At 46.9% G+C, this 26,870-nt stretch overlaps 1 protein-coding gene across 5 annotated transcripts in view; it reads left to right on the top strand.

The window, feature by feature from the left end:
* Positions 1 to 26,870, top strand: part of PHF14 (PHD finger protein 14) — a 380,891-nt gene that overhangs the window by 62,851 nt on the left and 291,170 nt on the right. For 4 of the 5 annotated variants that reach the window (XM_075922308.1, XM_075922309.1, XM_075922307.1 and 1 more), the window contains exons 6-8: positions 11,710 to 11,821; positions 13,685 to 13,822; positions 18,137 to 18,283. In XM_075922308.1, the coding sequence (XP_075778423.1) occupies positions 11,710 to 11,821; positions 13,685 to 13,822; positions 18,137 to 18,283 (397 nt within the window). The remainder of the gene's footprint in view (positions 1 to 11,709; positions 11,822 to 13,684; positions 13,823 to 18,136; positions 18,284 to 26,870) is intronic. The other variant, XM_075922310.1, reaches the window with a different exon arrangement.

Genomic DNA, 26,870 nt, shown 5'->3' with positions numbered 1-26,870 from the left:
TCAAATTGATGTTGGATAGATACTGGGCCCTCCCGAGGCGGTCCAGTAGCTCATTGACTCTGGGCATGGGGTAAGCATCGAAGCGGGATACCCCATTGACCTTTCAAAAATTGATACAAAATCTCATTGATCCATCTGGCTTTGGGACGAGGACTATCGGGCTCTGTCACTCGCAGTGTGACTCCTCGACTACCCCTCAGCGTAACATCCATTGCAATTCCTCGTGAACAGTTTCCCACATCTTCCAGGGCAGACTGGTTCGTGCACCTTCTTCTAGGCTTCTGTTGCGATGTGGTGGTGGATCAGGGTAGTGCGGCCCGGTTGGTCGGTCAGTACTCCCGGGAACCGGTGGAGGAGCATCTCCATCTCCTCTTTCTGCGTCGGCGACAAACCCGACCCCACCTGGTATGACACAGGAGCTGCTCCCCCTTCCCCAGGCCCTAGGTCCGGGTCGGGTGCTCTTGGGCTCACCAAGAACCCTTCCCGTTCTTTCCAGGCTTTTAGCAAGTTGACATGGTATACTTTTGTCCCCGCCTGGCTACCCATTAGCCTCACCTCATAATCCACTTCCCCTACCCTCCATACTATCTCGAAAGGGCCCTGCCAGTCATATTGCAGAGGGGCACTGCCTCTTGGTACCTGGTAGCATAGTCTATTACTACCAGTATGTACTGGCACCCAGTTCTGGCTCTTTCGAGCGACCCTACCAAGTCCAGTGTAATCCGCTCGAAGGGCATCTCTATGACCGGCAAGGGAAGCCCGTAACACTCCGCTGGGACCCGCTTTCTGGTATTTGGGACAGGAACTGCAGAAGTCCTTTACCTCCCAATATACCCCCAGCCAGTTAAATCATTGCAGTACCCGCTTCACTGTCTTTTCATAGCCCAAGTGACCAGCCCAGGGATTTGCGTGGGCCAGTTCTAAGAGTGGGAACAGATTCTGCTTGGGGGACCACTAATTGCCAGACCATGCTACCGGGCGTCTCCCCCTCGGTAACCCGGTATAAATGATCTTGATGTATCTCAAAGTGGGGTCCGGCTCGGTGCCCACCCTCTCGTTCGTCTGGGTCATCGGCTTCTTGGGCTTCGGCCCAGGCATGCTGGAGCACGGGGTCTTCCTGTTGTTCCTGAAGGAAGTCCCCCTCCCACAGGCTCAGATGACGGGGGGCTCCTGGGTCCTCCACGGGCTGCAGATGTGTTTCTGTGAGACTCCCTCGGGCTTCGTTTGGGCCCTCCGGCCGCCTGAGCATCCCCTTCTCGGTTGGTACAGGTTCTTTCCTGGCCTGCCACTCTGTCATTGCCTACGGAAACCGGCCCAGTCCCGCCCAGTAGACAGGATATACTAGTCTCGGGGCAACCACCACATAGCAGCAGCTCACCTGTGCTCCGTCTGTTATCTGGATCCAGGTGGTGGGGTACTGATGCACGTCTCCGTGGACTCTCTGTACACTCATGGGTGGGCCTCTCGGTCCCCCATCATCGACCAGATCCACCCGGACGATAGTTTGACTGCATCCGGAGTCCACGAGGGCCACCACCCAGTGTCCTCCGACATCTACTTCTCGTAAAATTTGGCCCCGCCCTCTGCTGCACGGGTGCATTCGCCGACCAGTGCCTGGGCATAGGGGCAGTCCATGAATGGGCAGTCTTTTTGAAAATGTCCCTCCTGCCCGGACTGATAACAGGTTCCGCAGTGGGCGCCATCTCTGGCTGGGCTTCGTCCTTTGTTGAGTGTGGCCTGGGGTCTTTCCCCTGGGGTTTCCCTCTGCGGGGTAGTCCAGGCCGGTGCGAGCTTCCTGGTCCCACTGCGCCCTTCCCCTCAGTGTCTGTCCCCCTTGAGGCGCCCCTTCGGGCGGAATCCTTTGTTCGGACCTCCCATCGGGGTGGGGGCGCTCCTACTCAGGCAGCTCGCTCCTTCTGCTGCTTCTGCGGCCTCGTACTTGTTCATCAGATCCCCTGCTTCCCTCAGAGTAGAGGGATGGTGTCGTCGTACCTGTCGCTGTCCCCCATTGGGCAGGATGTTGATAAACTGCTCCAGCACCACCATTTCAGCCTTCTGTGCTCTGGTACGCTGGTCTGGCTTGAGCCACTGCCACGCCACCTCTCTCAGCCTCTGGGCTGTCACCCGGGGTCTTGTCCCGTACGTCTCGGGGGTAATCCCCATCTGGTCTAGTATGGCCTCCTTCACTTTGTAGTAATGCAGGGCATCGTGGTCACTCAGACTACAATAGGCCAGTTGAGCCTGTCCCATTAGGTAAGGGGCCAACATTGTGGCCCACTGAGCCTCTGCCCATTGGGCTGCGGTTGCGACCCTCTCAAAGGTAGTCAGGTATGCTTCAGGGTCGTCTGCAGGTCCCATCTTGGTCAACCAGATTGTAGGCTGCAGGCCGTCATTGCCCTCATCCTCGCTGCTGCCTGCCGTGCCCAAGCCTCATAGACTCATAGACTTTAAGATCAGAAGGGACCATTATGATCATCTAGTCTGACCCCCTGCACAGTGCAGGCCACAGAATCTCACCCACCCCTCTTAGAATAATACTCTCACCTATGTCTCAGATATTGAAGCCTTAAAATACTTTGAAGGCCCCAAGATGCAGAGAATCCTCCAGCTGTGATCTGTGCCCCATGCTACAGAGGAAGGCAAAAAATCTCCAGGGTCTCTGCCAATCTACCCTGGAGGAAAATTCCTTCCCGACCCCAAATATGGCGATCAGCTAAACCCTGAGCATGTGGGCAAGACTCACCAGCCAGACACCCAGAAAGTTCTCTATAGTAACTCCATTGGACTATTTCCCACTGATAATGAATGGTCAATTAGTTACCAACATCATGTTCTCAAACCATCCCCTTATCATAGAACTGGAAGAGACATCAGAAAGTCATCAAGTCCAGCCCCCTGCTCTAGACAAGACCAATCCCATCTAAATCAACCCAGCCAGGGCTTTGTCAAGCCAGGACTTAAACACCTCTAGGGATGGAGACTCCACCACCTCCCTAGGTAACCCATTCCAGTGCTTCACCACCCTCCTAGTGAAATAGTTTTTCCTAATATCCAACCTGTACTTCTCCCACCACAACTTGAGACCATTGCTGCTGCTTCTGCCATCTGTCACTACTGAGAACAGCCTCTCTCCATCCTCTTTGGAACCTCCCTTCAGGAAGTTGAAGGCTGCTATCATATCCCCCCTCACTCTTTGCTTCTGCAGACTAAACAGACCCAACTGCCTCAGCCTCTCCTCATAAGTCATGCGCTCCAGCCCCCTAATCATTTTGGTTGCCCTCCGCTGGACCCTCTCCAATGCGTCCACATTCTTTTTGTAGTGGGGGGCCCAGAACTGGACACAATACTCCAGATGTAGCCTCACCAATGCCGAATAAAGGGGAATAATGACATCTCTGGATCTCCTGGCAGTGCTCCTCTTAATGCAACCTAATATGCCATTAGCCTTCTTAGCTACAAGGGCACACTGTTGACTCATATCCAGCTTCTCATCCACTGTAACCCCCAGGTCCTTTTCTGCAGAACTACTACTTAGCTGGTTGGTCCCCAGCTTGTAACTATGCTTGGGATTCTTCTGTCCCAAGTGCAGAACTCTACACTTGTCCTTGTTGAACCTCATCAGATTTCTTGTGGCCCAATCCTCCAATTTGTCTAAGTCACTCTGGACCCTATCTCTGCCCTTAAGCGTATCTACCTCTCCCCCTAGCTTAGTGTCATCCGCAAACTTGCTGAGGGTGCAATCCATCCCCTCATCCAGATCATTAATAAAGATATTGAACAAAACCAGTCCTAGAACCGAACCTTGGGGCACTCCACTAGAAACTGACCGCCATCCTGACATTGAGCCATTGATCACTACCCACTGGGCCCGGCCTTCTAGCCATCTTTCTATCCATCTTACCGTCCATTTATCCAATCCACATTCCCTTAACTTGCTGGCAAGAATATTGTGGGAGACCGTATCAAAAGCCTTGCTAAAGTCAAGGTATATAACATCCACTGACTTCCCCATGTCCACCGAGCCAGTTACCTCATCATAGAAGCTAATCAGATTGGTCAGGCACGATTTTCCCTTTGTGAATCCATGCTGACTATTCCTAATCACTTTCCTCTCATCCAAGTGCCTCAAAATGGATTCCTTAAGGATGCCTTCCATGATTTTTCCAGGAACCGAGGTAAGACTGACTGGCCTATAGTTCCCTGGATCATCATCCTTCCCTTTTTTGCAGATGGGCACTACATTTGCCTTTTTCCAATCGTCCGGGATTTCTCCCAATCTCCACGACTTTTCAAAGATAATAGCCAAAGACTCCTCAATGACATTTGCCAACTCCCTCAGTACCCTTGGGTGCATTAAGTCTGGACCCATGGATTTATGAACGTTTAGCTTTTCTGAATAGTTCCTAACCTGTTCTTTACCCACCACGGGCTGTCCATCTTCATCCCATCTTGCGTCACTTAGCGCAGAAGTCCAGGAGCCGACCTTGTCCGTGAATACAGAGGCAAAGAAAGCATTGAGTACTTCAGCTTTCCCCACATCATCTGTCACTAGGTTATCTCCTTCATCCATTAGGGGCTGCACACCCTCTCTGATCACCTTCTTCTTGTTAACATGCCTGTAGAAACCTTTCTTGTTATCCTTCACATCCTTAGCCAGTCACAATTCCATTTGTGCTTTCGCCTTCCTGATAACCCCCTGGCATTCTTGAGCTATACCTTTAAACTCTTCCCTGGTCATTTGTCCAAGTTTCCACTTTTTGTAAGCTTCCTTTTTGTGCTTAAGTTCACCAAAGGTTTCCCCTGTAAATCCGGTCTCCTACCATTTTGCGTCGGGATGGTTTCTTTCTGTGCCTTCAATAAGGCTTCTTTAAAATACTGCCAGCTGTCTTGGACTCCTTTCCCCTTCATGTTAGCATCCCATGGGATTCTTCCCATCAGATCTCTGAGGGAGTCAAAATCTGCTTTTCTAAAGTCCAAGGTGTGTATTTTACTACTCTCTTTTCTTCCTTTGGTCAGGATCCTGAAATCTACCATCTCATGATCACTGCTTTCCAGGTTGTCACCTACCTCTTCTTCCCCTATTAGTTCCTCCCTGTTTGTGAGCAGAAGGTCAAGCTGCGCACGGCCCCTGGTCAGATCCTTCAGCACTTGTGTCAAGAAGTTATCCCCAACATTCTCCAAAAACTTCCTGGATTGCCTGTGTACTGCCATATTGGTTTCCCAACAGATGTCAGGGTGATTGAAGTCCCCCACGAGAACCAGAGCCTGCGATCTGGCAGCTTCGCTCAGTTGTCCTTGTAGGGTTGGCCCATACTGTCGTATCCATTGCTCCTGTTGGCTTTGGAACTGCTCTGACAGTTCCCTCGCTAGCTGTCGTGGCTGCTCCTGCTGCTGCGTGGCCAGCTGCTGGAGCAGGAGTGTCTGTTGCTCCTGCCCCTGTCTTTAGGCCTCCGTTAGCAACTCTAACACCTTGGCTGGGTCCATCTTGCGCCTTCCTGCTCGATGCGCCCCACCAGCTACATAATGTTGGGCGTCTTATTCTTGGGGGCCCGAAACAGGCAGACCTATGGAGGGGATAGACCTTCCTGGGGGCGGGGGGGGGGGGTGTCTCAGCTAGCCCTCCCTTAGGTTCACCCCGTCCGTCCCCCCTGGGGAAGGGGGACAAAAAAGGGGGCCTTGTCTGACCTCAAAAACCCCTTTTAAATCCAGGGATGGGATTGATCAGTGCCCACATTCTCCACCATCTTGTAGCTGTGTAACAGTCACAAGGACGCGGGGCTAAGTGTCCTCTACTGTTACCCTCACCACACCCACAGTACCGTCTCTTATGAGTCTCGCTCTTCCGGCACTTACGGGTGTCCTGCACTGTTCCGGTTGTCCTCCCTTCCACAAGAGAGGGGAGCCCGGTCCGGCCGTCACTCACGGGCCCCAGCCCAGGGCCCAAAGGTCTGAGACCCTACGGAGGTCTAGTCCGGCTGGTGGGGCTTCCCACCGAAATTCCCCAGCCCACCAACCCAGTCGGGTTTTGCCCTGGGCTGCTTCCTCTCCCCTTCTTTGAGTCTCCCCCCAACCCCTTGGGTCAGGGCCTACCCGGTCTCTGGCGTAAAAACCTCCGGCTTGGTCCCTGGGGTGGCGTTGTCCTCGGGCTGCTTCAGGGTCCCTGTCTCACCCGATCCACCATCTGTCCTCCTGGCCCTCTGCAGCTCTCGAGCCGAGGATACCTCCTCGGACACGCTGCCCCTTGCTGTGGCCCCGTTCCTCTGCCTCTACCTTGCTGATGTATAAGCGAGGGGCAGGCCTCCGTAACCCGCTGCGTGGCTCTGCCCCTTCACGGTTATGGCGCCTGCCGCCGTCAGGCTCCTCACAGCCTGTGAGCAGCCTGCGCGCAGCCGGTGCCGAGTCTCCGGCTCGGCGCACAAGGTGCGCGCGGCTGGGACTCCGGTGTGGGCCGTCTGTGCCCTGTCACACCCCTATTCTAGCTGCTACAGAAACAGCCTGACAACATGCTGTCTCTTGATATGGGATACATAGATTGCAAACTGACAGTTTAGCTCTTTCCTTTTAAAATAACAAAAAAGACTAAGTTAATGTTTATCTTGGACAAATTTTCATTTGCATTGAACCATAATTGTAGTTTATATAAACAAATCCTATTCACTGACTCCCTCATGTATAGACACAGAATACTAATAAATGGTGGAAAAACCATATTTGTAGCCTCAGAAAACACTTTTCTGTTCAGTTAATTGGATGAATCATCATGATTACAATTTCAGATAAAAGTCCATCTTTTTTTAACATGAATTTCTCCATTAAAATTAAGGCGAGTGAATGACTTAGTTTTGGATATGACCCATGCATTACTTTACAACAGGAGTGTCCAAACTTTTTTCAAAGAGGGCCAGATTTGATTAAGTGAACATGCGTCACGGCCGACCATTTTGCCTGACATTCTTTGAACCATTAAAATGAAATGCAAATTAACTATTTTATGCAAAGTTTATTGCAAAAGGCATACTTTTCATTTCGTCACATGGATGACAAATCTAAACAGGTGTTAAATCACTCTGCCTTTCATATCTGAAGGCCAGATGGAAAAAAAAAATCCAGGAAGCTGAAATATGTCACGAACATTGTAAAGTACATTACATATTATTGGTAATAAAGGTTGTCTGTCAACTTTTAAGTTCAAAAAATATGAACAGGAACATAACACCAAGTATACATGTTGTGTCAAATATATTTATAACTGATTTAGACCAACTGACATTAACTGAGATTTTACAATGTATTCATCTCAATACATATGGATTCGTTGGGGGCCATAAAAGATAGATATTGCCAAATTACCTGTGGGGCCGTATTGAACCGGAACACGGGCCGCAATTGGCCCGCGGGCCGGACTTTGGACATGCCTGCTTTACAACAAACTGCATTGTATACAGATATTTAAGTACCTCAGCAATTGAATTCTTCTCCAAAAAAACAACTGTTATCAAACAGAACTGTTTTAATCTTGAGAGATCCTTTTGAGTTAACTAAATGTAGTTACTTGTAGGCACTGTTTTCTACTGTTGATTACATGCAGGGAAAGGGGAGGATTCGGCTCAGTGGGAGATTCCTCTCCTCTCTCCCCCCCCTTCCCCTCCCTCGTCACGTTGCTGCATCCGTGTACACCAGCTCCTACCTGCCCCCCTGTACTGCTGCCTCTGATATAGAGTCAGCAGCATGGGGAGGGGGTTAGGTGGCTCCCTGGGAACCGGTGTTTGCGGGCAGCTTACTTAAAAGCTGGCTCCCCACGAGCAGCAGCTCCTGCTTGCTCCCTCTCCCCCTGCTTCTCCACTGCTGCCTCTGTATCAAAGGAAGCAGCTGGGTGGGATGGGGGGAGGGGAGGAGAGGGAAGGGGAAGGGCCTTGTATGTAACTGATGAGCCTAGGCACATTGGTTAAATGTGTAATCGTGTACACTATTACATCTCTAGTAGGAGTACCCCAGGGGTACACAGGTCTTCTAGGTATACATCAAGTCATTTATATATTTGCCTAATTTTACAACAGGCTACATTAAAAGTACTCTTAGTCAATAGAAACTAAAATTTCATACAGACAATATGAGAAAGTAAGCAATTTTTCAGTAATAAGGTGCTGTGACACTTCTGTATTTTTGTCTGATTTTGTAAGCAAGTAGTTTTTATGTGAGGTAAAACTTGCGGTTATTCCAGACACATCTGACTCCTGAAAGGGGTATAGTAGTTTGGAAAGACTGAGAACCACTGAGATTAAATTAATCAAGTTGTAGCTTAATTAAAGCACATCTCAGTATGTTTGTCTTTCTGCATCTCTGGGACAGCAGCCTCCTATACACGTGAAATAGGAAGAGTGATAATATAGAATAACCCTATGTGAGAGCTTTCAGAACAGAAAAAATAACCCAAAACTATCCTTTGGAATTTGAGACACAAGTATGAGGCCACTGTAAGGCAACTGTGTCTACTAAAGGGAGTTGAAGAGTCTTGTGCTTAGTGGTATCTAGAACAGAATCAGTGTGGATCTTGGCTTTTATCTGTTGTCAGATCATCACTGATATTGTATTACAATGAGATCTGAAGCCTGACTGATGTGGATAAAGGAATTCTCAACCATATAGGTTTTCGGAAGATTTCCTAGCTCCATTTTCTCCATGGAAATTAGTTACTTGTTTATAGTTGGCCAGGTTGCTGACATCAAGTACTAATTTTTTTAGGCCCATGCATTACAAACTTTTTTTTTAAAGAATTCTGCTCTTGTTAAATGAGATTTTGACCATCTCCACAAGGTCGTATATTACCCTTAATCATGCTGAAGGAACATGAGTCTTGACATTCTGAAACCAGATGGATGCTGTCTCAGATATAGTCTTGAAATGAGAGACCTTCTCACACACTTTAGTTGTAAGCAGTACAGCCATGTCACCTCCTCATCAATTTATCAGTCTTTCTGTGTGGCATGATGTTTTGACTACTCGGAATGAATTGCACTAGTGACAGCTCTGCATTGTTTTCCAGAAAGCATTCAGTGATGCATGGAATGCTTGAAACCTTTTCTATAATTAAATTATGGATATTTGCTAACTTTTATTAAGTAACCTTGTGTTAATCAACATTAATGTGCAGAGGAAGGATGGTTTTGTGGTGAGAATATTGGCCTATAGGATTTGGGAGATTTGTGCTCAAATCCTTCCTCTGCCACAAACTTTGTGACCTTTGGTAATAGTCTCTTTATGCTTCACTTCCCTGGATAAATGCAAGTGGCCATTCATATTAGTGGCTACTTGAATTATAAATTAACCTCTAGTTTCTATGTGTTAGTATACAACGTTCTGCCAGACTTTTTATTAGAGACTTTTTGTTAGCTATGCCTGCAGAGCTGAGACAGATTAAATGGTCTTATTGCATTTCCAGTTAACTGATGCTCCACTTTGAGACAAGAAATGCCATGCAGTACCAAGGTCACTTGTATTCAGGGGAGAAATCCCACTCCTGTTGTGTGGAGTATGATGATGTGGCTGATCTTTCATCATCCCTTTGCTACAGTAACTCTCACAGTCCTGGATAAGAGCAGTTCCTTGCCCTTTACCATGTACAGAGGATCAGCACTGCTACGGAGTCGAAAACTGCATCTCCTAGAGTAGAAGCATTGGTGTGAAAGAGAGTCCAACAAACTAAGTAAACTCAGGAGTCTTTCGTTGCCCGAACTCCTCCTTCGTTGATTACAGACTCTGAACCAGGCTCAACAGACTATTCTCTAGTTTTCCAGAATTGTTGCAACTATATATTAGCGAGGCCTGATTTCCTTCTTAGAGTCACCATGGGATAAAATTGCAGACAATAACTTAGATTATAAAGAAATTCACATCTTGACGTCTGCAGGGTGGCTTATAATATGAGAGAGAGACAGAGAGAGAGAGAGAGAGAGAGAGAGACACCCCGAGTTACGCAGATCCGACTTATGTCGGATCCGCACTTACGAACGGGGCCCTCTCCCTGGTCTCCAGCAGATCAGGGAGAGGAAGCAAAGTGGCGGAACACGCTGGTAGCGGGCAGCCCAGACGCGTCTGGGCTGTCCGCCGCCCGCGTGCCCCGTGGCTGTGCTCTGCTTTGCTCCCCGTCCCCCTGCCAGGGGGACAGGGAGCAAAGCAGAGCACAGCGGCAGAACACGTGGGCGGTGGGCAGCCTGGCGGCAGCCCGCTGCCCAAGTGTTCCGCCGCTTTGCTCCCCGTCCTCCTGGTCTGCAGACCAGGGGGACGGGGAGCAAAGCAGAGCAAAGCCGCGGAGTCCGAGGGCAGCAGGACAGCCACGGCGCGTCTGGGCTGTCCCGCTGCCCCTGTGCTCTGCGGCTTTGCTCCGGGCGCCTGTGGTACAGCAGCTGGGGTGCTGCCGGTTGGTCCCGTAGCGCCGCTCTGGGCGCTACGGGACCAACCCGGCAGCACCCCAGCTGCTCTGCCCCAGGCGTCCTGATTCAGCCACTGCTGGTCAGTTTCAGCAGCGGCTGAATCAGGATGCCTGGGGCAGAGTAGCTTGGGTGCTGCTGGGTTGGTCCAGCGGCAGCGCTACTGGACCAACCCAGCAGCACCCTAACTGCTCTGCCCCAGGCGTTCCCAAGTCAGCTGCTGCTGAAACTGACCAGTGGCTGACTACAGGAAGCCCCTGCCTGGGGCTTCCTCTAATCAGCTGCTGATCAGTTTCAGCAGTGGCTGGCTTGGGGATGCCTGGGGTTCTTAAGTCGAATCTGTATGTAAGTCAGAACTGGCGTCCAGATTCAGCCACTGTTGAAACTGATCAGTTTCAGCAGCGGCTGAATCTGGATGCCAGTACCGACTTACATACAGATTCAACTTAAGAACAAACCTATAGTCCCTATCTTGTACGTAACCCGGGTAACCAGGTGGCCTCAAATTGGGAGATTAGCATGCTGTCTGTATATATTGTTGAAGATAATTTTGCCATGTTCACACATTGTTCATCTGATGTCCTCAAAGTCATCTTTTTTTTCATTTTATCATGTAGTCCTTCATTGATGATAAAGCTAGTAAGGACTATTGTGATAATTTAATCAGACTGCTGTAATGCAGATCATAAAACTTTCCTGAATTAATTCAATTTGAGATGTTTATAAGACCAGTCTTATACCTTAATATTTGATACTGCAAAACAGATTATACCAGCTGGCTCCTAAGAAAACACACTCTGTGATTTGATGTTTCATTAAAGAAACCTTGCTTCTTTTTAAAAATCTCATTTATGAAGTGGTGGTTGGTTCTCAACATTCAAATTTTAGGTTTAGTACTGCTACTGCTTTTTGTAACTTACTTTCAGGACTTAGGCGATCTAATGAGTTCTGTCTTTGCATCATCAAATGACAGATCATTCAGTATATCCAGAAGCAAATCCAGAATCAGGAGAAGAGAAACTCCCTATGACAAAGTGACTTTTTGTCTCTGTTCTGGGAGCAGCGTCTCTTCATTCCCCACAAAAGTCAGCATACAAATCATGCAGTGTATAAGCCGAACGATAATAGGGGGAGGGAGAGGTAACGATTGTGGTTTTTACTGAACCTGTATTTCACAATGAGCCATATGAAGCTCCTGTCAACGCTTGGTCTGGGGAAAGCCAAAATAAGAGCAGAAGTGGTGTTCTTGATGTTAATGGCATAATTTTATCTTTTGTTGCAGGTGGGTCCACATTGTTTGTGCCCTCTATGTTCCAGGAGTGGCATTTGGAGATATTGACAAGCTGCGGCCAGTAACTCTTACCGAAATGAACTATTCTAAATATGGTGCCAAGGTAAGTCTAGAAGAGACATGTTTATCTAGGTATAGTATTATTTTCTTTGTACATAATATGGCATGACATATCTTAGTAACTTTTTGTAATTCTTTTTGTGCAACAGATGCAATAAAAACAGAAGCATGTGTCCTTTTTTCTCTTGTCATCTTTTCCCCCCTCTCTCTTCCTTTCTGGAGACACTCATTACCTCATAATGTGTGTTAATGGCATTCTGCCAAAGTATGAATGTAGAGAGCTGAGGAGTGTATGGGAGTCTGAGTGGAGAAATAGAAAGAGAGTAATAAGAAAGGAGGCAGATATACATTCAGTAAGAATTACTTTAGGTTCTCTGGAATCCTAAACTAACAATGGATAAGAGAAATTTCAAAAGAATTTCTACAAAGCATATTTAAAACAAAAAATGACAGAACATCAAGGGCTCCACTTTGAACTGAAAAAAATCCTTTAACGTCCTACATTTTTATGTGAGGTGTAATTGTTCTTAATCCAGTTAATAAGAGGGTGCATATGCATAGTACTCAAATTACTATCACAATTGGCACAAAATGGCATTCAAGCAGAGACTAAAAAGCTTCTGGTAGATGGCTCATTGGTTTCCTTACATTCAAATATTGTTTCATTGTCAGGCCAAGTGGAACAGAGTTTGCTTGTTGCTTCTTTTGTTGTACCCATTTGGTGCATGTAAAATTTGAGTTCCCAAACATGTCAGTATGGGACTTTTCATAAGAATTAAATTAACCAACTCTTCTCTCCTCCCCCGCCCCCCAAATGTTTATATCAGGATAACTGAAGAGCAGCCTGTGCATATTGGAACGGGCACTCCATCATTCCTACTACAAGTCTTCCAAAACATTCAGCAAATGGGCAGCCTCTGTACAGCAGCTATTCTACATAATAGCTGTTCTTTTTGTTAATATATCTGATTAATAGGAGTAGAAGTAGTAACTTGGGCACATCACAAGCTTTAAAAAAAGATTATAGGCTAAATAATACTCTTCACAGGTAAGCAGAGTCAGTAATCCAACGCTGAGCAGTATGTTAGCAAAATAAAATAGTAAACCTATCATAATCAAAAGTGCTTGACAAACGGCAGCAAAACCTGCTTGCCAGCTCCGCACTGTGCATGCGCAAGACCCACATTGTGCATGCGCAGGCCGCTGGTGAATGGGGCGACCAGCTGAAATCTACTTGCCATGGGTGAGTCGATTCAGTATTTGTCAAACCCTGATAATCAAGGCCAGGTCTCAGTTTTTAATGCAAATATAGATAGTTATATTTTGCCTATCTGAATTCCCTCAGAACTTCAGTTTTATACAGTTTAATGAAGTATTCTTCACTTCATGACTAAACTGTTGTATAGGGTTACTGCATTTTCACAGCTTCTTGCAAACCTGCAATATATTGCATTTTTGGGTGAGGTGATTCTTAATTTATCTGTAGAGTTTATAAAGTTGCTAGTGTAGTTTGGATACTGTTATGTTTAATTCCTCTTAATTTTTTATCCGTGAACTTTTAGGTGCATAAAAAAGTAATGTGCATAGTCTAAGTTGAAACCTACTAGTGTAAGGAAAAAATAAAAAAGAACCAGCATTATTATTTCAAGTCTTTTTGTACTTTACCTGTTTAAAAGGGAATACAGGATTATAAAAATTATAGCAAATCCTAGTTTAGATAGCTAGCCTTAACTGCCTGGGTATACCTCATAAGATTTAATCCATCCATTAGTAACATTTAAACAGATTTTACATGTCTGTATAGAAGGCTTTAAAATATCTTTCATTTATGCCATTTTTAAATGGAATGTGGAATCTTTATTGTAGAGTTTATGCTGTAGTTAATTTTACCATTTTTCTGTGATAGGAATGCAGTTTCTGCGAAGATCCTCGTTTTGCCAGAACTGGTGTTTGCATTAGTTGTGATGCTGGCATGTGTAGAGCGTATTTCCATGTGACCTGTGCTCAGAAAGAAGGCCTGTTGTCAGAAGCAGCAGCAGAAGAGGTATGTTGTGATGCTGCAACTTTAGAAAAAATGTCAAATGGAAATGTCTTAACAAAAGCATGTGGGAAGCTTACTGTGTTCCTGGATAACCTTTCCAAGGAGTGTTTTTTATAAGATGCTGCTGTGAGGTTTTAAGTATATTTTCAGAAGTGGGGAGGAAGCTGTTAAAATGCTCCTAACTAGGAAGTGGTGGACATTGGTGCAGGAGTTTGCTTTGTCAGCTTCATTCCTGTTTCAAATCTTCCTTTTGTTTTGCTCATTTTCCAGCTATAGCCAGATTACAATCCCCTTTGTAGTGTTCAAATAGGGCAATATTGGGCCTTGTGTCTTTTTTTAAATGTTTGTATATACATCTTTTTCAATATTATTATTAAATTGTGATATAAATTAGTAACTTTCATTGTGTTAACACAGTAATTCTTGATTTTCATTGAGTTTTGGTAAATATCAATAATTGCATCCTGCTAAAATACTTAGATTCAAATTCTGAGTTTCTTATACGTTCACTCTTGTTACCAGGTTTCTTCTTGATAATAGTGTGAATAAAGTGCTCCAAATGATAAGATTTTGCCTAAGAGCTGATTTATTCAATGGAAATACATTGGACGTGCCCAGTGGTCTATTTTAATCCTAAAATTTCAAGTTAAACAAGTCATATTCATCTCTACATATAATAAATGCAACAGGAAGTAAATTTTGTAAAGATAAATGAGATGCACACTCACATAACCGCACCACCAACATGCAGGCTTTGTTGTCATTCACTGTCTACATTTGAATCACTATTTTTCTTATTTCTGAAAGAACTATCTACTAAGATCATTAGTAATACTCTGGGAGAACTGTTCACAAAAAATAACTTTCACGTATAAGATGAAGTGTTGGAAAGATAAAAACGATGCTTTCAGCTAAACAGTGATGGCTTAACTGGATGGGGTTTAATGTTAACTGTTTAAGGAGCTCATCTTGTGAATCCCTATCATTGTATGGATTTGCTGTGATTTTCACTTAAAACCACTGCATATTGTTAAACAATTGCAAGCAAAGTATTTTGTAATCAAGGATTACATAATTGAGAGTTGTTAATTTAAATTCCTATGATAAGCTCTGTGCCACACACATTCCCCTAACCCTGAATTCTAAATATACAGAGTATGTTTTTAAATCAAACTTGCAAAATTTACTTCCCTCTGGTGAGTAGGTGGGTAAGCTTTTTTTTGGACAAAGTAAAATGTTTAATTTGCTCTTTGTCATGAGAGAATGAGTAGATTATTGTGCTTGGTTAGTACATTTTAGTGACAATTTTTCCTATAGAAAATGAGCTGAAAATTTGAGAGAAAATAAATTGAGACGTGTTAATCCTTCTTTTCCTCAGGAAGACTTATTCAGCTTACAGACTGTATACTCAAAATAAACGAGTTGATAAAGTAGTTCAGTCATAAGAATGTGAACATTTGAATAAGGGAAAAAATGAAAAATAGGAAAAAAAGTATGTATGTGAGAGATCATGTGGCTTATGCTTTAAAAAAACACTTTGAAGAAGTCAAAACGAAATCCAAGCTATTTGAAGTATGTACAGTAAAACTCCGGTGGTCCGGTACGCCTGATGGAACCCGGAAGTACTCCAACTGCAACCCGGAAGTACTCCGGCAGCTGCTTCAAGATGTTAATCAATTACACTAACTGCCGCTGGATCTGCAGGCGACAGGCTTGCAATTTAGCTTTGCTCTATCTATTGCCTCTGGGGGGGCGGGAGGGGAAGGAGAGAGGGAGGAGAAGGGGACCGAGGTCAGAGGCGGGGGCGCTGGCAGGGGCGCGGGTGCCAAACTCTTCGTCATGTTGCAGGGTGGTGGAGAGGGGGAAAGAGGCAGGCTGCTGCTTCAGGAATTTCTAGTCAATTACACTGCCCCAGGCTAGATCCACAGCTGACAAGCTCTCAATCTACCTTTCCTCTCTACTGCCTGGAGGGGGGGGGGGGTTTCAGCAGCAGCCTGTCACCTGCGAATCTACCCGTTTCCACTGCCCCCCCACCCCCTTAGGCAGTAGAGAGGAAAGGTAGATTGAGAGCCTGGTGCCGGGGCACTGTAATTGACTAGAACTTCTTGAAACAGCTGCCTGCCTCTCCTTCCCTCTCTGGTTCTGCCGCTTGCAGGCTTTGCCTCCCTGCAGCAGGAGGTAGGGTTTGGCACACCCCCTCCTCCGCCGACCAGGGCAGAAGGGTCATGGGCCTTTGGGAGATTGGCTGAGGGCGGGGCAGCGGAAGGGATAGGATGGAAGACTGGCTGAGGTGGGTTTAAGGCAAAAGCTGATGGAGGTACTCCCAGATCTCGGCCCCTTAGAGTTGCTGCCTCAGCCCCACAGGGGCTGCATAGAACTCCCTCCCACTCTCCACTCCACTGGGGGAACAGCAGCATGCTGTCTAGAGGCTTTCCCCACTCCAAGGGGGCGCGAAGTCAGGTAAGTGCCCCCCCGCCCAGACCCCTGCACCCCATTCCCTCACACTCTCTCTCCTCCCCCCGCCAAAACCACTCACCCTCAGTTTGCTCCAACTCCCTCTCCCCTGGTCAGACACCTACCTGCATCCTGTTCCTACATCTGCCATTGCTCCTGCACCCTCCCTCCTGGACACAAACTGCACTCTCCCTTTCTCCTGCTCCCTCCCTCTGGCCAGACACCCTACTCCCAGCTTGCTTCTACACCCTACCTCCCACCCAGACCTCGCAACCTCTCCCCCTTCTATACCCCACCTCCCTCCCAGATCTTGCACCCCATTCCACTCTCTGGCAGCTCTGTCCCACACAATGAACCCCTCATTTTTGTCCTCACCCCAGAGCCTAAGGGGGGGTGCCCATAAAATCAAGTAACTTGGGAACCCCAGAAAAGTAAATCTGGCCTATGTGAAGCCCTGAACCTCAGTCCTTCCTATCCCTTCCCCTCGCCCTATGGGGCTGGAGCACCAGTGGAGTGAGGTGCTTCAGTTGGAGGCCATATCAGGGAGGGTTTGGTGTTTTTGGAGGAGTTTTTTTTGCTTCTCGCATGTGTGGTTCCCCACTGATTTTTCTGTGGGTCAATGGCCCCTGACTCAAATAAAACATTGAAACCTTTTGTGTTGGATGTAATAGTTTACTTTATTTAAAATTAAGTTTGATAAACATGAGAATATTAAAACGTTTAATCTGTATAATATTGTAAATTAAACTGTTCTTCCTACCTGCAGCACTAGCAGAATGGCTCTGGCCTAATTATGTAATTAATGGTGATTTTTTTCCATTAGCAACTGTGTGGGGGGTCTGTAGAAAGATTTACATTAAGACAGATGGTCCCTGGGCTAAAAAGTTTGAGAATCACTGATCTAGACAATTGAGAAGCACTGACCGTTTGCACATTAGATGCTTCCTTCTTCAGTGAAGTACTTTGCATTTGTCTTTATCGAATTTCATCTTACTTTATTTAGACCTGTTCTCCAGTTGGAGGTTCTTTTGAATTTTAAACTATCTTTCAAAGTGCTTTCATCTCCCAAGTTGGTATCCTCTGCAGATTTTATAGGCATACTTTCCACTTCATTATCCAAGTCAATATTGCAGATGACTGACCTCATTAAATGCACCATACCATCTTGACAGCAAACTATTGATAACTACCCTTAAAGTTTTGGTCTTTCAACCAGTTGTGCACCCACTTCATAATAAATTTATCTAGAACACATTTTCTTACTTTGGATATGTCATGTGGAACTGTATAAGGTTTATCACGTCTATTACTTTCCCCATCCACTTGCTCAGTTATCAAAGAAAGAAATTAAGTAAGTTTGGCATGTTTTGCTCTTCACCAATTCATGCTGACTCTTCCTTATAACCCTATTTTCCTCCAGATACTCACAAATCGATTGTCTAATAATTTGCTTCAATGCCTTTCCATATATTGAAGTTAGGCTGACTGGTCTATAATCCCCTGGGTCCTCTTTGTTCTGTCTTTTAAAAAGTAGTACTATATTTGCCCTTCTCCAGGCTTCTGGGACCTCTCCTGTCCTGCAGGAGGTGTCAGATAATTGTTAATGGCTCCAAGATTGCCTCGGCTAGTTCCTTAGGTACCCTGGTATTAATTTAATCAGTCCCAGATGTATTTAAGTTATATAAATATTTTTAACCTGTTCTTTTCCTATTTCAGATTATATTCCTTCCCACTGGCTGTCAATATTAATTGTGCTATATATGAAAAATATTCTAGAATGCTAACTATATATTCCTCCATATTATTGTACTAATTAGATTTTTTTTTCCCCCTCTTTCCCATCCCATTTTCTTGCTGTAACAGGACATAGCAGATCCTTTTTTTGCTTATTGCAAACAACATGCAGACAGGTTAGACAGAAAATGGAAACGGAAGAACTACTTGGCTTTACAGTCTTATTGTAAAATGTCCTTGCAGGAAAGAGAGAAACAGCTCTCGCCAGAAGCGCAGGTATTGTGCCCATGCCGAAGCTGCATGAATGTTCATCATCAATGTTAAATGAGAAATGGGGAAAGAGGAAAGGTGGATTGTGATGGTTAAAAATGAAATTTGGAATACACTGATGACACATGGTCAATTAATATGACAGTGAGTTATCTTTAGATTGGATTCCCTAAGGGTATGTCAACACTGCAAAGTTAATTCGAAATATCAACCATTATTTTGAATTAACTTTAATTGCGTCTATACATGCAAACCGCTATTTCGAAATTAATTTGAAATAGCGGAGCCCTTAATTCGAATTTGGTAAACCTGATTCTACGAGGAGTAATGCCAAATTCGAAATAGCTATTTTGAATTAAGTGCTGTGTAGACACTTAATTTGAAATAGGGGGCCTCCAGCCCTTCCCAGGGAGCCCTGGTGGCCACTCTGGGCACAACCAGGAAAACTTACTCTCCTCTACCGCAGCCCCAGAGCCATTAAAGGGGTAGACCCTGGCCACAGTGTCTGTGCCAGCTCCAAGCCTGCCAGCCCAGAGCCAGCAGTGGCCACCGGGGCCCCTGACCCAGTGGCCCCAAAACATGAGCCAGCAAGCCACTGGCAGCCAACCATCCACCGCTCCCAGGAGCAGTCTGCCAGCTCCCAGGAGCCTGACGGGCTGGAGAAAGGTGGGTGTCTTCCTCGTCCAGGGTGGAGATCATGGACCTTATTCAGGTTTGGGGGGGGGGTGCCCCCAATGTCCATGATCTCTGCACTAGATGGAGGAACGCAGCCGTTTATGGCAGGATAGCTGCCAGCCTGGCCACCAAAGGCCACATGCAAACCCAGGAGTCAGGTTGGTCCAGTGAGACCCCCAACCCTGAGCTTCACCTCCCCCTTCCTCCCCTTGCTTCCCTCTTCCAGTTCCCTCCTCCCAGGTTTTCCCCCTCCCCTCTCTCTTCTCCTCTCCCACCTCCTTTTCCCAGTCTTCCCAGAGGTTCATCCTCACTGCCAGTTTTGTTCAATAAACCCAGTTTCTATTTTTGAACATACGGGTCTTTTATTTGACATCAGGAAGAGGTGCTATGGAGGGGTAAGTGGAAGGACATGAGGGAGGAATGGGGCACGAGCCCCCAGTGGGGAGGACCGGGGAGCCTCTGAGGGCTCCTTGGGGTGGATGCTATCCTGCAGGGCCTCCTGGATCCTGACAGCCCCCCGATGGATCCCCCCCCCGGATGGCAGTCTGCAGCAAGTGCAGCTGGGCTGATGGCAACGACCCCACGAGAAGCACCGGCGTGCCCAGGGGCAGCTCTGGCTCCATGTGGCCGAGTGCTGTGGTGTCCCAATTTTGGGCACTCAGGGCACTCCCAAGACAGGACTGCTTTGCTGTCCCTCATCGAGGTAGACAAGCATGTGGAGAACCCTGAGAACTGTCTGTCCGGGGTGGGGGTAGTGTCCCTTTAAGCACGGAGCTCAGTTAGCCGTAGGCAGCAGCCCCACATACTAAGTCCTAACCTGATGCCCTGCCGACACCTGGTTCCGGCCAACCTTAACTTTGGTTCAGGGTCCACTCAGTGTGGACGTGCTATTTTGAAATAGCAAAACGCTATTTCGAAATAGTTTTTGTGTATAGATGCGTTATTTCGAATCAGCTTAATTCGAATTAACTATTTCGATTTAAGTTAATTTGAAATAGCGCTGTAGTGTAGACATACCCAAAGAGTGAATGTCCCCCCAAAATAATCCTTGAAATACGTGCATGCAGGCATCTGAATGAAAATAATCCTTATTCACTTATATAATTCTGTATTTTATATCTAGGTAATTTATAATTATTTTAATTCTAGTCTTTATTTCACGATTATAAAAAATAAAAATCAAAGTAGCCAAGATTTCAGACTTTTTGCTACATGTATCTTAGAATGAACTTCTGTTTTCTCCCTTACGGTATGTCTACACTTGCTCCCTAGTTCCTGGTCGGCTGCATTTGCATCGCTAGCTTGAAGTGCACTCCGGGACACGTTAGTTCTAATCAAACTTCTTGGTTCCAACTAACGTTACTCCTCAAAAAATGTTAGTCCTCATTCGCACTTCCTGGTTCTAATCAGCTGGCGAGCAGAATAATATGTGGGCAAGACTATGCTAATGAATTGCGGGATATTTAAATCCCTGCTTCATTAGCAATTTCGGTAGGCTGCATTTGTGTCCCTTACTTGCTCCCTAGTTCAAGCATAGACGCACCCATAGTTATTACAAGGAGCTAGTAGCAAAGCCTATGTAAGGTTACCGCAACACTTTTTAATATAAGACTTGTATTTTCAGTTGCTTGTATATTTCACTCCTTTAGGCTGATATTTTCCATGCTGTGTGTCTGCCTCAGGTAGGGGTGTGTGTGTGTGTGTGTGTGTGTGTGTGTGTGTGTGTGTGTGTACGCATGAATTCAGAATAAAGTTAGGGAAAATATGTTTTGTCCATACTAAATTATTGCATTCATTTCACTGAGCTTTACTGCCTCTGTGGTTTAAAGAAGGACTTGAACTTTAGAAAGTGAGTTGCCTTAGTGTCAATAGGATTTTGCAGACCTCATGGAAATCCACCCAAATTTGAATTTTTTCAGAGGATTATATATTTTCAGCTTTCATCTATTTAGTGGATGATAGTTTTTAAACAAAACACTCAAAAGGTTCCATGGGCATGCCAAAGGCCAAGGCTGAATAAGATTTTACACATTGTTTCTCCTCCTGCCTGTCAGGGCTGCTGTAAACATCAGAGATAAGAATTGAGAGGCTGGAGACTGACTGACTGTGTTTCAAGGTCAGGGGGAGTAGAAATTGATGGTGGAGCGGAAAAGTGACTGAGAAACAGTGCAGGGGGATATGGATGGCAGCAGAGGCAAGCAGCGGATCTACACAATAGTGGCAGAAATGGTGGACAGGGGAAAAATGAATCTATAACCAATGCCTGTATCATAAAGGTCTGTGCACTGAATCTCATAGACTTTATGGATAGTAGGGACCATCATGATTATCTACTCTGACCTCCTACATATGGCAAGCCTCAGCACTTCATGTACTGACTTCTGTAATAGACCTATAACCTCTGGATGACCTAGAGAAGTCCTCAAATCATGATTCAAAATTAGTGAGAATCCACTATTTACACTATTTTAAATCTACACTGACCCAAGCCACTCCTCCCCTGCCTAGAGTCTCTGCCAGTCTGACTTGAGAAAAATTCTTTCCTGACCTCAAATGTGGTCATTTGAACCCTGATCATTTCAGCAAGACCCAGCACCCACACATGTGGAAAGAATTCCCCATAGTAACGTAGATCCCTCCTGGGCATTAGTTATTTGCTGCTAACTGTCAGAGACATAGGTCAAGTTTTTAAAAAATTCGTGCTTAAAAGATTATTCCTAAATGTTTGTTTATTCACTTAAATTAATGGCCTGATTTTCAAAAGATCTCAACATCCATCATGTTCAAAAGAAAAGCGAGAGTGCAATACATGTCAGGTCTTCCAGTAAGAGACAGTGTACAGATTATTCTTATCAGTATACCCTAACAAATTGTAAGTGTTTCTTGTTCCTGCCATCATTTTGTATTTCCAGTTTCTCTAGTGAAGGGGTTAAACTTGTGTTAATACATGTTCTGTCACCAGAGCTAAATTATTCATTCCTTTAGAGACCATGACCAGGAACATAAAGTTTACTGGTAAGAGGCAAATTATGTATATTCTTCTGACTGCAGAATGTGCCCCCTTTTAATTAAGGAAGCTAAATATCACATTTAAAGATAAAGACTAATTTTGAAAAGTGTATGTGTTGGTGAAACCTTTCCCTGTATGCATTCTTCCATATTTAGCCAGCATTTCACCTCCCTGTGATTGCTGCTTCTTTTCCCTACCCACTTGCTCAACTCTGGACATCCTCAGCCTCCCTCTCTTTTTCTCTCCATTTTGGAGAATCATCCCCTGCTCTCTTTTTCCTTCTTTTCCCACAGCCATCGTTTGGCTAGTTCTCCTTCTCGGTTATTTTCTTTGGAGGGGGAGACGCTAGCCTTTTCTTTATCTTGCAAGCATTGGTGGAAGGTGGGTAGCAGCGGTTGGAAAAATGCTTCCTTTCTAAACTGTCTTCACTGCCAGAAAGGTAGGGGTGTGTGTGTGTGTGTGTGTGTGTGTGTGTGTGTGTGTGTGTGAGACAGCAAGGTAACTATGGTTTCTTCTTGGAGTGATACTGCTGTGGGTTCTCCACGCTAGGTATTAGTGTGTCCTAATGCTCACAATCAATGATTTTTATAGGAGTGCCCTGGTTGTACCGCATATGCACATTAGTTGTCTTGTGGTGTCATTGATGCCACTTCTCTCACACACGACACATCCCCTCCGTTCCTTCCCTACTGTTCTCAGCAGCAGGCAGAATCTTCATGCAGTGCTGATTCCTTCACCCTAAAATTTGAGAGAACTTTAAAATTAGTTATTCCCTTAATCTATCATAACTCTAATTCCCTCTATCATATCCTAACCCATCAGATTATTACTCTGTTTTAACAATTGACATTATGCTGGGCTCTCATGGCTTCAAAAAATGTGACTCTTGTCAAGAGGCCATACCAGTCTCAGATGGTCATGCTTCCTGTGTCCGGTGCCTGGGAGAATCCCCTATTCCACAGAAATGCTCTCATTATAACAACTTCAAAGCTAGAGCTAGGCAGGATAGAGAGAGCCCTGCTTAAAGATAATACTGGAAACATCACTACAGAACTCGGAAGATACTCCTTCCACAAGGTCCCACAAGCAAAGACAAGACTCAAGCTTCCAGTAGCTCCAGGAAGCGAGCCTCATCATTTCCTACCCAGGACATTCAAAAAACAAGAGCTTCCCTGGCAAGATCATTGCCCTTGATGCAGAACTCTTTGGGAATCCGCACTGCTGAGGCACTGGGCACTTCCGGTACCACCTGGCACAAATACTGAATGACTCAAAATGTGCCAAATCAGAACTGAGACACAAGGCCCCCTCCACCGTAGCACCAGCGCTGACGTGTGGACATGCTGCCTCTGCCAGCACCAACTCAGACGACAGCACTGACAAACAGGTCTCGTGCACCAACGCAATTTCTCCACCACAAAGACATAAAGATCACTTTGGTACCACATATCAGAGGGGTAGCCGTGCTAATCTGGATCTGCAAAAGCGATAAGTAGTCCTGTGGCACCTTGTAGACTAACAGATGTATTGCAGCATAAGCTTCTGTGGGCAAAGACTCACTTCGTCAGATGCATGTAGTGGAAATTTCCAGAGGCAGGGATAAATATGCAGGCCAGAATAAGGCTAGAGATAACGAGGTGAATCCAGTCAGGGAGGATGAGGCCCACTTCTAGTAGCTGATCTGAAGGTGTGAATACCAAGAGAGGAGAAGCTGCTGGAAGTGCCATGGGTCTGGCCCCGGGTCCTGCGCCGCTTTGCTCAGCGTCTCTCTGGTCTGTAGACCAGGGAGATGCTGAGCAAAGCCGCGCAGGACCCGGCCGGACCCACGGCGCTTCCAGCTGATCTGGAAGCGGCCGCGGGTCTGGCCCCGGGTCCTCCGCCGCTTTGCTCCGCGTCTCTCTGGTCTGCTGGGAGGGATGCAGCTCGTGCCCCCCTCAGCAGACCAGGGAGGTGTGGAGCAAAGCCCAGGGCCTGTGGAAGAGCAGGTGGGGCGCTGCCGGTTGGTCCCACAGCACTGCTCCTTGGCGCTACTGGACCAACTCGGCAGCACCCCAGCTACTCTGCCCCAGGAGTCCTGATTCAGCCGCTGCTGATCAGTTTCAGCAGCAGCTGACTTGGGGACCCCTGGGGTTCTTAAGTTGAATCTGTATGTAAGTCGGAACTGGTGTCCAGATTCAGCGGCTGAATCTGGATGCCAGTTCCGACTTACATACAGATTCAACTTAAGAACAAACCTACAGTCCCTATCTTGTACGTAACCCGGGGACTGCCTGTATATTGCCATTCCTAATATCTGATTTGTGTCCATTTATTCTTTTACGTAGGGACTGTCCTACGTGGGATTCCTCAGATCCCACTGAGGAATACGCTAAGAAACTTCACCATCTGCTTAGGACACTCCCCACACAAACACAGCAACAAATCAACACACCTTTAGAGCCCTGACCAGGGTTGTTCTATTTCCCAAGATCCACAAACCTGGAAATCCTGGATGCCCCATCTTCTCGGGCATTGGCATTCTCACCCAAGGACTGTCTGGATATGTGGAGACTCTACTCAGACTCTACGCCACCAGCACTCCCAGTTACCTCCGTGACACTACTGATTTCCTGAGAGGACTACAATGCATTGGTGATCTTCCAGAAAACACAATCCTAGCCACCATGGATGTAGAGGCTCTCTACACAAACATCCCACACATAGATGGAATACAAGCTGTCAGGAACAATATCCCTGATGATGCCACAGCACAACTGGTGGCTGAACTCTGTGACTTTATCCTCACACACAACTATTTCAGATTCGGTGACGATATATACCTCCAGACCAGTGGCCCCACAATACGCCCCTGCATGGCCCCACAATACATGGCTCCAACATTTTTATGGCTGAACTGGAACAAAGCTTCCTCAACTCTCGTCCACTAATGCCCCTTCTCTACCTACGCTACATTGATGACATCATCATCATCTGAACCCATGGGAAGGAGACTCTGGAAGAATTCCACCACAATTTCAACAGTTTCTACCCCACCATCAACCTCAGCCTGGACCAGTCTACACAAGAGACACTTCCTGGACACCACGGTACAAATAAGTGATGGTCACATAAACACCACCTTATACTGAAAACCTACCAATCGCTGTGCCTACTTTCATGCCTCCAGCTTCCATCCCCGGCACACCACACGATCCATTGTCTCCAGCCAAGAACTAAGGTATAACCGCATTTGCACCAACCCCTCAGACAGAGACCAACACCTACAAGATCTTCACCAAGCATTCTTGAAACTACGATACCTGCATAAGGAAGTGAGGAAACAGGTTAACAGAGCCAGACATGTACCCAGAAGCCTTCTACTACAAGACAATCCCAAGAAAGACACCAACAGAACACCACTGGCCATCATCTACAGTCTTGAGCTAAAACCTCTTCAACTCATCATCAATGATCTACAACCCATCCTGGACAATGATCCCTCACTTTCACGGGCCTTTGGAGGCAGGCCGGGCCTTGCCCACAGACAACCCGCCATCCTGAAACAAATTCTCACCAACTATACAATGCACCACAGTAACTCTAACTCAGGAACCAATCCAAGCAACAAACCTCGGTGCCAACTCTGCCCACATATCTACACCAGCACAGGACCTAACCAGATCAGCCACACCATCACTGGTTCATTCACCTGCACATCTACCAATGTAATATACACCATCATGTGCCAGCAATGCCCCTCTGCTATGTGCATCGGCCAAACTGGACAGTCCCTATGTAAAAGAATAAATGGACACAAATCCTATATTAGGAATGGCAATATACAAAAAGCCTGTAGGACAGTGGTCCCCAACCTGTGGAGGTTGCCGGGCGCCAGGGGCCGTGGCCGTTCGCCTGCCGGGCGCCAGGGGACGGGGGCGGGGCCCCCCATAGCCACGCGTCCCCCCTCATAGCTGCGCCCGGGGCCAGCACCCCCCGCCCCTCCTCCAAGTGCCCGGGGCCACCTCCAAGGCATGCGTGCCCGGGGCCCGATGCCCCCCCCTCCAAGCGCCGCGCACCTGGGGCCGGTGCCCCCCCTCCTCCAAGCACTGGGGGCCGGGGTCCCCCTCCTCCAAACGCCCGGGGCCGGTGCCCCCCCCTCCAAGCTCCATGCGCCCGGGGCCGGCACCCCCCCCCCCTCCAAGCGCCGGGGGCCGGGGCCGGCGCCCCCCCTCCTCCAAGCGCCTGGGGCCGGCGCCCTCTCCCCCCCAAGCGCCGCGCGCCCGGGGCCGGTGCCCCCCTTCCTCCAAGCGCCGGGGGCCAGCGCCCCTCCTCCTCCTCCAAGCGCCACGTGCCCGGGGCCGGCGCCCCCCCCCCAAGTGCCCAGGGCCGGCGCCCCCCCTAAGCGCCTGGGGCCGGCTCCGGCACTGTGCATGCACCACGTGCCCAGGGCCAGGCCAGCCCCGAGCACGTGGCGGGCGCACACGAATGCCGCCGCGGGTGCCATGGGGCCCGCGGGCACCGTGTTGGGGACCACGGCTGTAGGAGAACACTTCAGTCTCCCTGGACACACAGTAGCATATTTAAAGTTAGCTATTCTGCAGCAAAAAAACTTCAAGACCAGACTTCAAAGAGAAACTACTAAACTACAGTTCATCTGCAAATTTGACACCATCATTTTAGGATTAAACAAAGACTGCGAATGGCTAGCTAACTACAAAAGCAGTTTCTCCTCTCTTGGTGATCACACCTCCACATCAGCTGCTAGAAGTGAGCCTCACCCTTCCTGATTGAATTAACCTCGTTATCTCTAGCCTTATTCTGGCCTGCATATTTATACCTGCCCCTGGAAATTTCCATTACGTGCATCTGATGAAGTGGGTCTTTGCCCACGAAAGCTTATGCTCCAATACATCTGTTAGTCTTTAAGGT

The sequence above is a fragment of the Pelodiscus sinensis genome, chromosome 2 (assembly GCF_049634645.1).
Source record: "Pelodiscus sinensis isolate JC-2024 chromosome 2, ASM4963464v1, whole genome shotgun sequence".
Taxonomy (NCBI): domain Eukaryota; kingdom Metazoa; phylum Chordata; order Testudines; family Trionychidae; genus Pelodiscus; species Pelodiscus sinensis.
The sequence above is the reverse complement of the archived record's forward strand: the minus strand, read 5'-3'. Positions and strand labels throughout refer to the sequence as shown.